Consider the following 17713-nt stretch of genomic DNA (forward strand, 5'->3'; position numbering starts at 1 on the left):
TGTAGATATATGGCTGCGGGGAAGAGCTTGCGTGAATCGGACGATGTATCATAAGAATTCAGGTCCATTACCATTTTTAATGTAGTATAAAACAAAATTTTCTGTCGTATGACCTATTGACCCTATAGCTTTGCCTGGAGGGGAGTGGACCCGGTATCGTCTAAGTCTTTGAGAAGGCGTCTCAGCAACTTTCCAGTTGGGCTCTTGGGCAACAAATCGACGAAAACCACACCTCCTTTCAACTGTTTATAACCAGCTACCTGGCTCGCCACAAAATTAGCCACAGATTGCGCAGCAACGTCCGTATCTCGCCCAATCTTTGGAAGCGGCTTCTCGGTTACTATATATGCACGTAGGAGATCGGTTGCGTTACTCTCACTCCAAACACCGCGGACCGCCGCCTCCTTGACAAGTGGGTGGCGAACGAGTATCTCCTCTAGCTCTAAAGGCGAGACTTGGAATCTATTGTCAAACAGTCAATTTCGGTTTTCACATAGACATGACAAGGGAATATTGGTTGGAGTACCCATTCGACTTAACGATGTCTTTTATACGGCCATTGACAAAGAGAAAGCCCTGCGCATCCAGATATCCTATGTCCCCTGTTTTATACCAGCCACCATCCAGCATATGGTCTCTTGTAGCTTTGAGATCTCCCAAATAGCCCCTGGTGAATAGTTGTCAGACTCAATCCCAAGGAAAAGTTCAAGAGTTCTCACATCATGATATGCGGTCCACGCAAGATGATCTCACCAGGTGCACCCCCGCTCACATCATTGCCGGTGGAATCGATGAACCTCATCTCGGCGTTAGCAATGAGCTTTCCCGTTGCATTCAACGGCATGTCCTTATCACGAGTACCGGATTGCACGCATGCACCCGAGGCTTCGGTACACCCGTATGCTAGAGCCCGATTAGCGTTTACTGCCAGGTAAGGTGTATTTCGAATGCCTCTGTGGAAGAACGTACTCTGACAAAGCTTCACTCCGGGGAATACTGTTCTCAAGTCGGCAGCAGTTTTCTCCTACAGAGCCGTCAGTCACTCGAGATCAACGTAAGGTATGACAGCAGAAGCCCTACACTCAAGGGAGCAGCCGAGCATGTAAAATATTCCAACGCCGGATATGTGTATCGACGAGTCACCGGGCTCTCGGCAAGCATCTTCGCGACAGGAGGAACCAATCTGGCCAATGTTGCTTTTCTCTCGGACAGAAGGCGACAATATGTTTCCAGCTCAAACCGGGGCATTAGACAGACGTAATAGCCCAGCCAGGGAGCCCCGGTAATGGCGACATATAGTGCATAGACATGGGATAAGGGTGGGAAGAAAATCTCTCGCATGTCACTCCTCCAATTATCAGGATTGTTCGCGCGCAATTGGTAGTTTACGGCAATGAGGTTGTAGTGGGACAGAACAACCGCCTTGGGATGACCAGTGGTACCGCTGGACAGAATGATTGCAGCAGGGACTTGTCTGTTGTCGCCCCTTGCGAACGAGTGAGCCTCAATCTCCTGCAAGCTCCCACCCACATCCCTTCTTGGCCAACAGGGCCACTTTGAATGGGATTCTGCGAGTGAAATGATACTAATGGGGCTTGCTGGATCGCTCAGACTGAGGCTCTTATCAAGCTTGGCGGAAGCGGAGCTGCCAACAACAATATAGTTTGGCTTGACAAGCTGGATACCGTACGCAATCTCGGTGGGTGACAGAGAATCGTTAATCAAAGATACAACACCGCCAGCCCACCACACAGAGTGTACGGCGATAATATAATCGATGCAGCTAGACGATATCACACTTACGACCTCCCCAGGCTTCAGGGTGAATTCTTTTCGTAGCCAGGCGGCCCCATCCTTGACCAATGCATGAAATTCACCGTATGAAATTGTCTTACCGCTTATTGCTTCCTCGAATATAATTTTGCTCGGAGGTATGGCGGCTGAGTTGTCCAGCAGCGTCGCTTCCGTTACGCTAAGGTGAGTTGGGATTCGTACCCGGGTCTTGGAACGGAAGATGCGAGACATGGTGTTGGAATCCTCTGAATCGTTTGGCCAAATCAATATGATTCTAAACTTCTAAAAGTACAAATCATGAATCATAAGTCATAGACGACATTGGGCGTGTCGGATGAGCCCCGGAATAGCCAACACTTGCGATATTCCCATTTCCGAGTCTAAACAAAACGTTCCGTAACCGAAAGTCCAAATAAATCTCATTGCGCACAGCCGATTGACAAATTCCCTGACCATATCAATTTCCGAGATTCTTCCAATTCCGCGGAATGCGCCTGAGCACGGTAATCCCGAGAATCAGTATCTTTTAGTAGTCCTGCTTTTTGATTCGGAAAATGAAAAAAGAAAGCTCATTCTACATAGCATTAGATTATATTACACGCTTCAACGAGCAGTCCTGATGTTTATTGGTCATCATATCGCTATTTTATCTGGCAATACGATACGAGCAGATACATAACTACAATGCTCCAAATTTAGAATTCGCTTTGCTACCTACCGTATAGGGAAGCATGCAATTTGCAACAGGTCAAAATATCTCCAGGTAGCATGTGTATATTCCCTGACTTGTTCAAAATAATCTATGGAGTTCCGGGGACGTATAATATTGACATAATTGATCAATCCAATCACGCTCGCTCAGCCACATTTTCTACTTCCTGAACCCCAGCAGTCTCCTTCCGAGACTCAATTTCCATATCCTCCATGGTAATCCCTTTGTTATCCAACTCTTTTTGATACACCGCCACTTGATTTTCATCCCCGAACAAGGCTGCAATCTCCTCCAGCGGCTTATGTCTAGTGTCATGATAGGTGAAGATGATTATGACAGCCGCGATAGCAGGGACAACCACAAAAATCGTGTAGAACTTCCAACCAATGGCTTCAAAGGCATACGGGGCTGTCTCTAACCATATCAGGTTGGTCAAAGCGAATGTGCACATGGCGATAGCCAGGCCCTGGGAGCGGGCGTAGCTCGGCCATATCTCGGTAATGTAGAAGTAAGTCGGCCCATCCAAGAATGCACAAAAAGTGGCTTGGAATAGCATAATAATAGTAGCGCTGGCGATCAGCCCACCGCGATTTGTGCTTCCTAAGTAAAAGCTCTGTAAAGCGGCTTCAATGGCCATGAGGACTGCGCAGGTTCCAAGCCCAAAGGAAATGAACCAATGTCGGGGCACACGATCAACCCATAGCATCGAAAGAGCGTTGGTGACAAACCCAATGGATTGGAATCCGACTTGGAAGCCCAGGATTTGGACCGTATTAAAGCCAAGGCTTGCCCATACCACGGATCCATAGTCTGCATGAAAGAGATTTCGCATTAGCTGCCCGTAGCATTTGGCCGCTACTAGCCCAATTCCCTTCCATGTTTGACTCACTCAAAATGACTAAAACTCCACAACTGTAGATACTAAATTCCAAAAATATCGTCATGATAGCTCGCTTGCATAGAGACGAGTTGGTAAAGATACCCCAGTAGGAGGTCCGGAAGCGAACATCAAGCTCGATCTGCTTCCTCATCTGATAGAATTCCCTGGCGGCAAATTCATGACTTTCAGGATCATTTTTGTCAGCGTGGAGTTGCGTGACAATCTTCCACGCTTCGTCTGATCGATCACAGGAAAGCAAATAGCGGGGGGACTCGGGCATCCAGTAGATCCCACTGAGAATGATTGTGGGAAGTACCATCTGTATTCCCACAATCCCTCTCCATTGATTCTCTCCAGGGACAAAATAAAATCCCAGCCCCACAAAACTTGCAATGCAATATCCGAATAGCATCAGAAGAGCATGCGCATCTGAGACCGCTCCACGGATTCCGGGAGGTGCAAGCTCAGCAATCCAAACCGGAACGCTGTTTTGTATCAGGAAAGATCTAGATTCAAATAATTAGCCTTGAAGGATAAGACATGCGGCGAATGGGCTCATACCCCAATCCATTGAAGAAGCGGAAGACGATGAACATAGCTGGATTCACTGAACCCGTAAGCAAAGCACCAGAAACAAGAATAATTGCGTTTCCGGTTGCTGCAGTAAGCTTTCGGCCAAATCGATCGCTCATCCATCCCGCCAAGAAGGCTCCAAAGACGGCACCTGCTTGGTATATGCCTGCAAGATCATGTTAACTACTGATAACTAATCTTCTCCAGTCTTGTCACATTGGAGATTCACACACCATTTATTGTTCCTGTGATAGCACTAGCATTCGGGTTGTTTATGAGCCCCATTTCTTCTTGAAAGGATGGTTGGGTCAGAGTTGTGGCGATATTCGCAGCTGTGTAACCATATGCCGCCGAGCTGAGGGTAATGAAGGCAATGACAACAATACTGTATGCATTAACATGATTTTCGCTTCGAGTGACATTGAGGAAATGGTCATCGGCCATTGCAATGTTCATACGCAAGGTGAGCAATTATAGGTTACTTGCAATATCTGAAAAGCAGCTTATTCAACTGCGAACATACATCCTTTTTAAAGTGAGCTCGGGAATACCAATCCATGGATCTGTGAACTTAGTTCGAGTCGAAATCTTATTTCCCCGCATCCCCACGTTTTCTCTGATATCCATGGATTGGTCAGATTTTCATAATTCCGACATATAGTCAATTCCGACCATGACGACTAGGTATGCAGTTATGTTCGGCTTACTGTATCTGATCAGGTTGTCGAAAAATAATGGCAACATGATACATTCTGAAGCTGATCCCTATTCTGCTAAATGCTAGCTTCTGATCACCATCCGATATCAAAGTCCTCACTTTGTATCCATGGTATGAAGAGCCGGTGTCAATTTCACATCCAAATTACCTTTCTCCCAGACCACAAATGAGGACTGCTTGATCCATTGCTTGGAATCCGGAGAGATTTCCATATCGAAATTCCAAATCATCCGGGCCAGGATCAGTCGCATCTCCGCGTATGCAAGACTGGCTGAGATCAGTAACTAGACAACTCGGACTGCAGAGGAGTAGACTTACTTGCGGCCGATGCAATTTCGTGGGCCTACGCTGAATGCTTGCACTGCATTTCTATTGTCCGATTCAAACTCGGAGGCGCCCATGAACCTCTCTGGAATAAAAGCGTTCGGGTTCTTGAAATTTGCGGCGGAACGGTGAGCTGCTAATATTGGTACTCCGACAGCCGTCTAATATGCATCAGCCTTTGAACATGATTGCTTTATGTCAACGTCAGCTTACCCCTCCAGGGACCCATCTCCCACAGATAAAATCCCCTTTGCCCTCAACCATTCGTGGAAACCCATATGGGACAGGAGGGTACATCCGAAGAGCTTCGTTCAGAACAGCCAGGGTGTATTCTAGCTGATTAACAGCAGCCCAAGTGATCTGATCTTCGGAGGTGAATGCACTACGGATTTCTGTTTTGAGTTTGTCGAGAACCCCAGGAACAGTAAGTACATAATAGGTCACACCGGATAGTAAGGTAGCGATAGTCTCTGAACCTGCAATGATGAGCACATAGGAGTTACTAATTAGCTCGTCTTCAGTCATTCCCTTCTCAAGAGGTTGCTTCAGCACATTGCTGAGGAAGTCCGGGCGCCCGTTGTCCCCATTTTCCATGCGTGCCTGCACTTTCTCCTTTGTCATCTGATTCTGATGTTTCTTTTGCTCTCGGATCTCTTTGGGAACAATCAATTTCATGAGTAAGTTCCCAGCTGGAACACGTCGCAGAACATTTGCCCATGCAGCCGTGCGGAAGTGGCTGAAGATAACAGAAACCCAGAAATGATACTGCGAGTTTTGCAGACACCCAAACGATTCACCAAACGCGAAATCACCGATAATATCGAATGTAGCATAATTATACCAGCATGTCATGTCGACAGTAGCACTGCCAGACTCGGCGAGCCCATGCAGCCGTTGCATCAACAGATCAACATAGCCCTTGACAATAACTTCCTGGCGCTGAAGACTGCCTTCTGAGAACCCGTGGGATAGGGAGCGTCGATATCGGGCGTGAGTCTGATCGTCAGCTCGAAGGATGCTAGGAACGTGATTTGGCCCGACAGATAAATGGCGTTGATCCTTCGGGCGCTGGGGCTTGCCAGGGCGAATGGCGAATATCTCTTTCCAGGCTTCGGGGTTTGTGAAAGTCACTTCGTTTGGAGCGATGCGGACCACGTCGCCATACTTTTCGTGTAATCTGTGTGCGTCCATCGGCAGGTTGCCGCTCAACACAGATCGGAAAAAGGGAAGCGATGTGGCTGCATTGGATTTGGGGCCTGGAAATGATGCTAGAGGATGGAAGTAAAGATTATAAATGATCCATCCGATGGAATAAAAAACGCCCTAGAGACATAAGCTTTGGAACCTTCGTGCTTCGTGATAACTAACAAGTAGCATCGAAAGTATGAACCAACTAATCACTGGGGTGACATTTGCAAATGATGAAGGTGTCGATGAGACAAGCCTGAGTAATGATATCATTTTGATTGTTGTATTCTCCCAAAGTTGTCAACAGAGTGATAAGCAAATGCCAGAGTGCGAATAAATACAACCCAACCCTGCACCTAGGTAGAGCCTTTGGGCTTACATCATGGGATATACTCCGCAATAACGACAGGGATACTGACCTATTGGAGCCCATTCGGAAATCAAGTCGGAATACTTTCCCGGAAATTCATTCGGAATTAGAGACATTATTGAAAATTGGCTGTGGTTCCTAATGGGTACACCACGGCGGCTCGCCAACAGGATAACCATTTACTTGTTATGAATCTAAAAAAACGCCTCTTTGTGTATTTCCCGAGTGACAGAAGCCAATTGTCAGGCTATCTTAATCTATTGCTGTACGAAATCTGGGCTCACACTATATCAAAGTGGCATAACAGGGTAGATTCGCAGTATACATCGAAGCAATTTGGACTCGAACACGCTGGATTGAGCTGAATGGCCACTGGCCCACACGGAGAAAATCCAGGGCAACAACAAAAGGACGATTCTCCGAGTGGATTTTATCATGTGAAGTTGCGGGGCGTTGGGCTATGGGACAGTATTACTGCTGTGAGCATGAGGGTTATGGTCAGTCTTCTGCTTGACGAGTTAGTAAATTGCAGTTAAGTCTCGTGTGAGATGGTATGCCACAGTCTTATTTCGACTTTGGATACAAAGATGAGCAGGGTATGGGGTATCTTCATCACCCTTCCTTCTTTTCCTTTGCTGCTATCTCCGCGTCTTCGTTGTATTTGATATCTATCATAATTACTGGAATTACTTGTGATATTCAATATCCACAGCAGGACAAAATGCCCCAATGCAGAAGGTTATCGATGATCACTTTTCAACGGAGGTGGACGTAATAGGCGATATGCTGCTTATCCTTGGCCTAGTCGGGTCTCGATGTTTGCTCCTCGCCTAAACCTGACAATGATCAGGATCCATGATATTCGTTGATCGATTTAAAATCAATACACTGTTTAACATATTCTACGAGATTAGGGAATCGCACTTCATTTGCAGTAATTACCATGCTTTGGGATGGTTTCAACGCCAAACCCCTTGTCTCAAAGGCCAAGGCATCAATATATACTAAGTCATCCTACGGTATTGGGATTAGTGGCTTTGATATATCTCAATAGCTTGAGTGCTTATTCCTATATGTAATCTCTATTCAAGGTGTATTAAAAGGGGGGGTTTCAATCTAGACTACGGAGTACTCCGGCGGAATCCGTTATTCAATTCATTTCTCTAGGATATAATATATATTTTCCAAATCTATAGTGCTTTTAATCTGTGCTGGGATGAAAAACCTATAGAGATAAGGAGGTCACGCATCTTGCAAGTAAGTTTTTCGTCCCATACATGATTTCTAAGATTTCTATAATGTATGCTTGAATAGGTAATCGTCGTCTCTTTACTCCGTACAGGACTCTACAATATATCCCAATCTAAAAGCCTAAGACCCATGATTATATATCTCTGCCAGTAAGATATACAATTCAAGGGGCCGCGGTCTGGAATCAACACTTCAGCTGTGCATGAAAGGGGGTGAATCATAGCGGCGTGTTCTGCTCTCAAACACGATTCATGTTTTCTTTATTGAACTAGTCTTTCGTGATTCTCCACAATCTGAAGTCTCATCGACTTCATGAAAGGGACCCCCAACCTTCGGATCTTGACTGGACGTGATGGCAAGCCAGACTTGATAATCCGACAGGAGTAATAACGTACCGATAAACCCTAGTTTCAATCAAACATAATTCAACTCCCCAGAGGAAATGCCATGGGCATGATAATTTTGGCAAAGCAAAACACTAATTGTTCATGGTGTAGAAATGAACTCGATTTCGCCGCGACTCATTTTACTACTACAAAACAACCACGCCAGGATTCCCCACCAGTCATACAAGCTGGCTACTCAATATTCAGTTTACTGGTCTTTCCTCCAATCTATAACCTTGCTGACAACTCATTCGCATGAATAATTTCAAGGATACCGCCTACGGAGCCCCGGAAATAGCTGGGCTACCGCTATGAGCTTCCGGCTCCTATAGCAAATGTTTAGTATCTATCCGGCAGCCACACATCCCGTAATCCTCTCTTATCGCCGTATTTCCCGGATCTCAACGTGACGATCGATGAAATAAGACATCGCGCATCTTCGCGACCGATTTGGAGAGCGAGTACTACGTGCAGAGTGTTGCGATTAATGACTAGCAATGGGTAAAAATTGCTTTGAGTACAAAAATGTTATGACGGATGATAGCACGATTGAATCTGAGCTCGGTGAGACGTGGGAGACTAGGGTTCCGCCTTCTCCCGGACACGTGCGATTGAACAAGGACTAGGCCCTCGGGCGTGTTATAACAGGCGGGATGTTGCTTTATGCTTGAACCTGTTTCAGCTGAGCTACAAAGATATTATCCGTGACAGATTCCAGCATTCAAATAGACTGCAATGGTAAGCCATTTAATCTCTCGAGGTATTTCTAGGCATTTCTCCACCACATAACCCAGATGATAGCCCATTGCATTCGCTCCCCGCCTGTCAGGTTAACAAGACTTTTCATGGTGTGACATGCATGACAAGTGCATGTAGATTTCCTGCGAGGCTAGGTATTCCGCGTAAGTCGGCACTATATCCGGAGTCCTCAATTGACAGGATCTAACTTGGAATTACGAGGACAATGAAAGTAAGCAGCCAATAATACCACTCGACAAGGGTTACTTGAACAAAATTCCAAGTTTGTGCTGTGTGAAAGGGGAGATCGCTGCTCTTTCAGACCGCCAAGACTGGCGTCCCCTTGACGTCAGAAGCGGGATAAGAGGAGGTTGGGACAATCAAGAGGGGAATTGAGATGTTCGGCTCCGATTGTAATAAGACATGAGGCTCTGGCCCTGACTCTTGGTTTTCTTCTCTCTTTCTCATCTTCTTTGTGGGTGATTTCATCTCAATCATCTATACCCACGCTTTTTTTGGGTGCTAGGGTCAAGATCACATCGAGACCCACTGTTCTGCATTCTGCATACCATTGCCAGCCACCAGGGACTGAAAATTCCAATTACCCGATATCAGACCAAAAGCGTTGCTTAATAGATAGTTTGCACGCTGAAACTATGGTAAGTGCATCTCTCTGGACGTTGCTGAAGCCCCTCTTCCATGGCTCACCCAAGCAATACCCGGGCGGGCCGAACGGGGAACCACCGATCACAGATCGCATACTCTAGAACTTATAGGCTGATAATTTCGTCTTCGCTAGGCTCCAATGAATTCCATGCTCGAGCCCCGGCAGTCAAGCGGCGGCGATAACTGCCCAAGCACAATCTCCAGTGGAGGAATTGCGGGTATCGTGATCGGCTCGATTGCAGGGACCCTCCTTATCCTCTGGCTGTGGCGAATATTCCGACTTCCCGGCGCATGGAGCGGTGGCGATGAAGCTGACGTTGGATACCGACCTCCAATTACTCGCAGTAGCACGAGTAGCCGCGGACGGAAAAAGCGCCGTCGCCCCTCTGGTGGGGCGTACGGCGACTATGTCGAGCCGACTACTGTACGCAGTGTACGCCGGTACAGTAACCGCGATGATGTGCGCCGGCCAGCTAAGGTTTACATGACGGAAGTGTGAATGGCCGGTGGGGATGATAACTAAGATATGTGGGATAACTGGAGTTGGTGAGTTGTTATTTTGACTGGTCCTGAGCAAATCAATTGGCAACTGGACGTGTTTGGCGGAGCCAAGTAATTATGAGACATGACATTTGACAATGAGCTTTAACGACTTCATGAGAAATCAAATTTGACCTGGTCTGTGCATTTTATGATTCCTTCGTTTTTGAATTTGAAATCTGGACGCCAACCCCCTGAGTTTGGATCTTAGTGTACGGAGTACAGATTAGTGTCAAGAACAATATGCTAGGTACAACACTTTCGATGCACACTGCACATGTGGCTGGATCATCCCGCCTATTTACTGACGGGTACCTGAGCGATGAGAGACTGCCTTGATCTGGTCGAGCGGGACTTGGCTGTGTCACCGCCGAGCAGTGGCGTTGGATCGATCAAAATTCTGGAAGACTCCCTCCCCTGATAGAACTTCGAGCCGAGTCCACCAACAATCATCACATATAACATAATAAACGCCGCACCCGTAACTCTGCGGTTTGATCGAATAAGACGGAAGCGCGTGGTTCATGGAAGTTAGTATTGCTTGATAGGAAAGTGTATGACTAAGGGGGTAAGTGCAGGTAAGACAGGGGAAAAGGCCCACCGGACAAAAGAAAAAAAAAGAAAAAAACAATAAAGAAATAGAACGAAGGAAAAGCCGGTTGATAAAACTCCACCCATTGACCGGGGGGACGGACTTGGCTTCTTGTTGGCTTGGTGATTGGACCTCCTGAGCGGAGCATTCCTCTCAAATCTAGTTTGTTAGGTTTGAGAAACTGGAGGAACTCTGAAAGTATGTTGTTACCCAATGTTATGATTTTCAAAATGATGCGTTCAAGGGGTGTATGATGATCTGTACGGAGTACGGAGTACGAAATACGAAGCCCTATCTAGGAGCAATTACCCCCGTGGCGATTGTTATCAATCGAGTTTTTGATCTTCATTGCAGATATGAGAGTCCCTCGAATGGCCTGGGCCTGCACTGGACAAGGTCTTATGCATTTGAGTCAAGGGATTTTGCAGATGAAACAAAGAGAACCTCACATAGGAAATCTCACATAGACCAGTGATAGAGTCCGCCGTATAGATATGCCTGTGTTCGATCCTTATCAGGGTTCTTTGCGATCAGCCAATCGGTGGGTCACCAAGAGCCAATCACAATCGTCTGCCCAGACATAATTTCAGTGAACAAGACTGGGCAAACCCAACGGGGTTTAGCATCATGCACAGGGCCCTTGGGGAGACCTCAATGTGGTTAGCATGATGCACCAAGATGGAACCCCCTAACCTAGACAGGCTAGCTAATCAACTCGACCATCTCTGCAGCTTTCCCCTTACGCCCCTACAACGGTGGCACACAAAAATAAAATGCCCCAAAACACTAGCCTATAATGTCCTCCACTCTGCACCTAAATTAGTGGCTGTTTTCCCCTTCTCTTGATGTTCCCTTTCCCAAACTCTTAGGATCTTGCTGCTGGCAGACTTGCCTTCCATTCATTACCGTGCACTCGCACATCCATTCTTTATCGAATCTCGAGTAGTCTCGAGTCCATTCCTTTTTTCCCCCGGATCCAACAGCATCCCGAGCAATCATTTATATACATCAACCCGCCATGTTTTTCTCTCGCATCGCCATACTGGCGGCTTTGGCTAGCTATGCCACCGCTCAAACCTCAACCGACTGCGACCCAACGAAGAAAGATTGTCCTGCGGATCCCGCCCTGGGCACTGAGCACACATGGAACTTCAACACCACCTTGGACGAGAAGATCTGGAAAATGACCACCGGAACCTACGATCACGATGAAGAAGGGGCCAAGTTCACTCTCTCGAAGGAAGGAGAGTCAACCCTCCTACAGTCCAACTTCTATATCTTCTTCGGTGTCGTCGAAGCCCACGTCAAGATGGCTAAGGGCGCCGGTTTGATCAGTAGTGTGGTTTTGGAGTCTGACGATCTGGATGAGATTGATTGGGAGTGGGTGGGATACAACACTAGCCAAGTGCAGTCCAACTTCTTTGGCAAGGGTAACGATACCTCCTTCGATCGCGGCGGATACCACGACGTGGAGAACGCCGATACCATGTTCCACAACTACACCACATACTGGGACCAGGATAAACTTCAATGGTGGATTGACGGCGAGATGGTTCGCGAACTCCCATACGACGACCCGAAAGCCCTGTTCGGCAAGAATTACCCGCAGACCCCTTGTCGAGTCCAATTCAGTCTCTGGCCCGCTGGTCAGCGCGGCGCGAGACAGGGTACTATTGAGTGGGCTGGTGGCCTTGTCGACTGGGACAATGCCCCTTTCAGTATGACCCTAGGCAAGCTGCGTGTTAAGGATTTCCACTCTGGCAAGGAGTACACCTATGGGGATCGCACAGGTTCCTGGCAGAGCATCAAAGTGGCGGAGTAAGTGTCCCTAGAATAAACCGATCTGGAAAATTACTAACACGACGTAACAGCGGAAACTCGACTGCACTGGATGAACTGAACAAACCGGAGCCTCTGAGTTTGTCAGAGAAATGGGATAATCTCGGCGAGGGAGCCCACATCGGAGTCTACATTGGCGCCGCCGCTGCCGCTGTGATTTGCATCGCCGGCTTTATATTGTTCTGTCTGCGCCAGCGTCGCAAGGGCCGTCTCGAGAACGCATTGGGCAACAACCCAGTTCCTCTCAACCGTGACGAGATGCAGAACTTCCAGAAAGACTGGAGGCAGAGCGAGTGGAAGCAGCACGGTGGTTACCAGCAGGTCAACAATTAGCCGGCTTGTGAAATACAGACGCCAGTAAACCCACGAACTTGCTTTTGGTCCTCTTTAATGAACAATCTGTGATTTTTTTTTTCCTTTCACTTCGCGCCGTGCCCGGTCTTACAGACTGCCGCCATGACGACATCAATATTGGGCGTCTTGTGAAGGCCGACGGAGTCGGAATAATGTCCCCTTTCCTTTCATCCTGGCTTTCCGGCTTACTGTATTCATTTTGTACTGTCACCCATCTCGCGTATACGCAGAGCCACTCGCTCTGGTCCCCCTTTTTGTTGATATCCCCCTTTCGATCCTCGGATCACCGTTCCGTTCGTTGGCGTTTTTTTCGGCCGCCTTTTACTCTTCAATCTGGCTTCTCATACACGTGTAAATATTTTGCCATATTCAACGTTCTTCTTCTCACTGCTTGACCATGGTGGGGAATTGGTGTATCTTCCATGCCGGCGACCGATAAACCCCCCCCAATATTTGGCGTTACGAGGGTCTGTAATACTTAGAACACTTGTGACTTTGTTGAAGCCACTTGACGACAGCTCAATTCACAGGTTCAACCCGTGTTGCTGTCTCACACTCACAGGCTGAGGGACTTTCTCATGCTGATCTCCCCAACCTGTATACCTGCATATTGTCTCAAGGGTGTAAGGCCATTTGCGAACACATATCCGAAGTCAAAATGTGGAGCAGTTGAAATCGGCACAACTATACCAGATAGGGTGCCCGGAAAGGATATTCCCGCGCGTGGATTATAGTGGATCTGTGTACGGAGTACGGAGACGGAAACGGAGGAGGCTTCTAGAATTTCGGGATTGGCGTCAAACCCGACGTTCCAAAAGTTGTGGCTGAAGATCTCGGTATGACCGATACACATCATTGGACTTCAGTGCCTGGTTCCACTCGCACTTCAATATGAAACGAAATAAATGAAGGTTGTGCAAGGTATCCAGTTGTGAGGCTGTGATTATCTATCCAAGAAAAAAGGGACCGAGGCTCAATGAGGTCACAGCTTTTTTTTTTATAAACCTCTGGACCCCTCCCTCATCCTCTTCCACCAAGCTTGTCTTTCCACGTCATTTGGATTGTACCTTGCTGACTGCATTTAATGAACTGAGGAATAATTATTCCTCTAGTATCTTATATTCTTAACTTCAACCATCCAAAGGCGGAGTACGCCATGACATCGAATCAGGTCCCAATTCCGGGCCCCAAGGGCGTCCCGTTCTTGGGAAATATCTACGACATCGAGCCCGAGGTACCTGTCAATAGTTTTGAATTGATGGCCGATAACTATGGTATGTATTGAGGCCCTACACGAACATGGGTTTGAATTGCGAATTGATGGACTAACATCTTAATTACCTTCCAGGCCCAATCTACAGATTGACCACATTTGGCAGAGCACGAGTATTCGTCAGCTCCCACGAGCTAGTAGACGAAGTATGCGACGAGGAACGCTTCGCCAAAATGGTTTCCGCTGGTCTGAACGAGATCCGCAATGGTGTTCATGACGGTCTCTTCACCGCCAACTATCCCGGAGAAGAGAACTGGGCTATTGCTCATCGCATTCTCGTTCCTGCGTTTGGTCCTCTGATGATTCGTGGCATGTTTGACGGTGGGTGTCTCTCTGTCGAATTTGGAGACCTATACGTCAGATAAATGAGGAACGAGCTTGACTGATTTTTGAATACAGAGATGTATGATATTGCTACCCAACTGGTTATGAAATGGGCCCGAATTGGCCCTACAGTTCCTATCCAGGTTACAGATGACTTCACACGGCTGACGCTGGATACCATTGCTCTTTGCGCTATGGGCACTCGCTTCAACTCGTTCTATCATGATGAGATGCACCCATTCGTCGAGGCAATGGTTGGCTTGTTGGCCGGGTCTGGAAATCGATCTCTCCGGCCTGCGTTGTTTAACAGCTTGCCCACTTCGGAAAATAACAAGTACTGGAGTGATATCGAGTATTTGCGGAACCTAGCCCGGGAATTAGTTGACTCACGGAAGGAGAATCCCGTTGAGAAAAAGGATCTTCTCAATGCTCTCATCCTGGGTCGGGATCCGCAGACTGGTCGGGGGATGACAGACGACTCTATTATAGACAACATGATAACGTTCCTCATCGCTGGTAAGTGAAAAAGTCCTACAACGACTATATGATTTCGGACCTGATTTGGAACTTTCCAGGCCACGAGACCACCTCCGGCATGTTGTCGTTCCTATTCTACTATCTTCTCAAGAGCCCGAGCGCATACAAGAAGGCTCAAGAAGAAGTCGACCGTGTGATCGGTAAGCGCAAGATCACCGTCGATGATATGTCCAAGCTGCCATACATTACTGCTGTCATGCGCGAGACGCTGCGTCTGAAGCCAACAGCCCCGCTGATTGCCCTGCACCCTCACCCCACTAAGAATAAGGAGGATCCTGTTACATTAGGAGGCGGCAAATATGTGCTTCACAAGGACGAGACGATTGCGCTCATGCTTGGAAAAATGCAGCGTGACCCTAAGGTCTACGGCCCTGATGCCGATGAGTTCAAACCAGAACGCATGCTCGATGAAAACTTTGAAAAGCTGCCCAAGAACGCATGGAAACCATTTGGAAATGGCATGCGAGGCTGTATTGGACGACCCTTCGCATGGCAGGAGGCTCTCCTTGTGGTTGCGATTTTGCTCCAGAACTTCAACTTCCAGATGGACAATCCAAGCTACGACCTCCGCATTAAGCAGACACTTACCATCAAGCCCAAGGATTTCCAAATGAAGGCTACCCTCAGAGATGGCCTCGATCCCACGCAGCTCAGCACCACACTCAGTGGTGCCACTGCTCCCCCAGCAGAGACTGGCGCCGGCAGCCGGGATCGCAAACCCAAGGTCGCACCTGCGGATGGTAAGCTGAAGCCAATGCACGTGTTCTACGGCAGTAATACGGGAACTTGCGAGGCATTCGCCCGCAGGCTAGCCGATGATGCCACTGCATACGGGTACGCTGCGAAGACAAGTTCTTTGGATTCTGCCATGCAGAATATCCCCAAGAACGACCCTGTGGTATTCATCTCGGCGTCTTACGAAGGACAGCCTCCGGATAACGCCGCTCACTTCTTCCAGTGGCTCAGTGAGCTGAAGGACAACGACTTGGAAGGTGTCAACTACGCAACATTCGGCTGTGGTCATCATGATTGGTCGTCCACCTTCTACCGTATTCCCAAGGCTATCGACCAACTCGTCAAGGACAATGGTGCTACTCAGCTCTGCGATATTGGTCTTGCTGATGCAGCACACTCAGACATGTTCACCGATTTCGATGGCTGGGGTGAGACCTCATTCTGGCCGGCGGTGATGGCCAAATTCGGTGGAGCTAGCCCTCAACAAGCTGCCAAGCCGAAGTCTTCATTGCAAGTGGAAGTAAGCTCGGGTATGCGCGCATCTACCCTGGGTCTCCAGCTCGAAGAAGGCTTCGTCATTGAGAACCAGCTGCTTACACCACCCGGGGCCCCCGCTAAACGCGTGGTCAAGTTCAAGCTGCCATCGGACATGAGCTACCAGTGCGGTGATTACCTTGCAGTGTTGCCCGTGAATCCAAGCTCAGTCGTCCGCCGTGCAATCCGCCGCTTCGATCTCCCTTGGGATGCCGTAATCAAAGTCCAGAAGCCCTCAGGCTCAACAGCTTCCCCCTCGATCCCCATCGACACGCCGATCTCGGCCTTCGAGCTTCTATCCACCTACATCGAGCTATCCCAACCCGCATCGAAGCGCGATCTCAATGTCATCGCCGACGCTGCCATTTCGGACGAGGAGCTCCAAGCCGAACTACGCTACATCGCCTCCAGCCCCAGCCGCTTCACCGAAGAAATTGTCAAGAAGCGTGTCAGCCCACTAGATCTGCTAATGCGCTATCCAACAATAAATCTCCCCATTGGCGATTTCCTCGCAATGCTACCACCGATGCGCGTGCGACAGTACTCCATCTCCTCATCCCCGCTTGTCGACCCATCCGAGTGCTCGATCACCTTCAGCGTCCTCAGTGCTCCCGCACTCGCCAGCACTGCCTCTGAAAGCGACGATAGCATCCAGCAATACCTGGGTGTTGCATCAAACTACCTCTCCGAGCTCCAACCCGGCGAACGCGCACACGTCACCGTCCGCCCCTCGCACTCAGGCTTCAAGCCACCAATGGACCTCGAAACCCCGATGATCATGGCCTGCGCGGGTAGCGGGCTCGCACCGTTCCGCGGATTCGTCATGGACCGCGCAGAGAGAATCCGCGGCCGCCGGAGCTCACCTGACTCGGATGAACTTCACGACAACGCTGCTGTGAAGCCTGCCAAGGCGGTGCTGTATATCGGCTGCCGCACGAAGGGCCAGGATGATATCCATTCCGCTGAACTTGCGGAGTGGGCTGCGCTGGGTGCTGTCGATGTCCGCTGGGCGTATAGTCGACCCACTGATGGAAGCAAGGGACAGCATGTCCAGGATCTCATGCTTGAGGACCGTGAAGATCTGGTGAAGCTGTTTGAGGAAGGTGCGAATATTTATGTTTGCGGCAGTACCAGTGTTGGTGCTGGTATTCGCGATGCTTGCAGAGAGATGTATCTGGAGAAGCGCCGTGCAGTTCATGCCGAGCTCAAGGAGAAGGGGGAGACTCCGCCTGGTGCTGAGCTTGAGGAGAATGAGGCTGCTGACAAGTTCTTTGAAAATTTGCGGACGAAGGAGCGGTATGCCACCGATGTGTTTACTTAGTTTAGCGGCCTTTTGCCTCTTTGACTTCGCTTTGCTTGTATTATCATCATTTATCTTGAACAAA

General features: G+C 48.5%; 6 protein-coding genes across 6 annotated transcripts; 3 read left to right on the forward strand and 3 right to left on the reverse strand.

Moving 5' to 3' along the window:
* Positions 1-122: 122 nt before the first annotated feature.
* Positions 123-2025, reverse strand: N7500_009890 (uncharacterized protein; the record flags this gene model as incomplete). Its single annotated transcript, XM_056681029.1, has 5 exons — positions 123-462; positions 527-667; positions 720-903; positions 970-1024; positions 1081-2025. The coding sequence occupies 5 exons, from the start codon at positions 2023-2025 to the stop codon at positions 123-125; spliced, it is 1665 nt and encodes a 554-aa protein (XP_056528411.1).
* Positions 2026-2642: 617 nt separating this feature from the next.
* N7500_009891 (uncharacterized protein) lies at positions 2643-4403 on the reverse strand (the record flags this gene model as incomplete). The annotated part of the gene is made up of 4 exons (XM_056681030.1): positions 2643-3316; positions 3396-3892; positions 3948-4125; positions 4193-4403. The coding sequence occupies 4 exons, from the start codon at positions 4401-4403 to the stop codon at positions 2643-2645; spliced, it is 1560 nt and encodes a 519-aa protein (XP_056528412.1).
* Positions 4404-4772: 369 nt separating this feature from the next.
* N7500_009892 (cytochrome P450) lies at positions 4773-6462 on the reverse strand (the record flags this gene model as incomplete). The annotated part of the gene is made up of 4 exons (XM_056681031.1): positions 4773-4944; positions 4996-5162; positions 5215-6324; positions 6403-6462. The coding sequence occupies 4 exons, from the start codon at positions 6460-6462 to the stop codon at positions 4773-4775; spliced, it is 1509 nt and encodes a 502-aa protein (XP_056528413.1).
* Positions 6463-9739: 3277 nt separating this feature from the next.
* On the forward strand, positions 9740-10099 carry N7500_009893 (uncharacterized protein; the record flags this gene model as incomplete). Its single annotated transcript, XM_056681032.1, has 1 exon — positions 9740-10099. One exon carries the CDS (start codon positions 9740-9742, stop codon positions 10097-10099), a length of 360 nt encoding a protein of 119 aa, XP_056528414.1.
* Positions 10100-11750: 1651 nt separating this feature from the next.
* N7500_009894 (glycoside hydrolase family 16 protein) lies at positions 11751-12904 on the forward strand (the record flags this gene model as incomplete). The annotated part of the gene is made up of 2 exons (XM_056681033.1): positions 11751-12550; positions 12604-12904. 2 exons carry the CDS (start codon positions 11751-11753, stop codon positions 12902-12904), a joined length of 1101 nt encoding a protein of 366 aa, XP_056528415.1.
* Positions 12905-14081: 1177 nt separating this feature from the next.
* On the forward strand, positions 14082-17649 carry N7500_009895 (bifunctional cytochrome P450/NADPH--P450 reductase; the record flags this gene model as incomplete). The annotated part of the gene is made up of 4 exons (XM_056681034.1): positions 14082-14199; positions 14274-14519; positions 14598-15038; positions 15098-17649. The coding sequence occupies 4 exons, from the start codon at positions 14082-14084 to the stop codon at positions 17647-17649; spliced, it is 3357 nt and encodes a 1118-aa protein (XP_056528416.1).
* Positions 17650-17713: the final 64 nt, after the last annotated feature.

The sequence above is a fragment of the Penicillium coprophilum genome (assembly GCF_028826855.1).
Source record: "Penicillium coprophilum strain IBT 35676 chromosome Unknown utg000006l_segment0_segment0, whole genome shotgun sequence".
In the NCBI taxonomy this organism is placed as follows: Eukaryota; Fungi; Ascomycota; class Eurotiomycetes; order Eurotiales; family Aspergillaceae; genus Penicillium; species Penicillium coprophilum.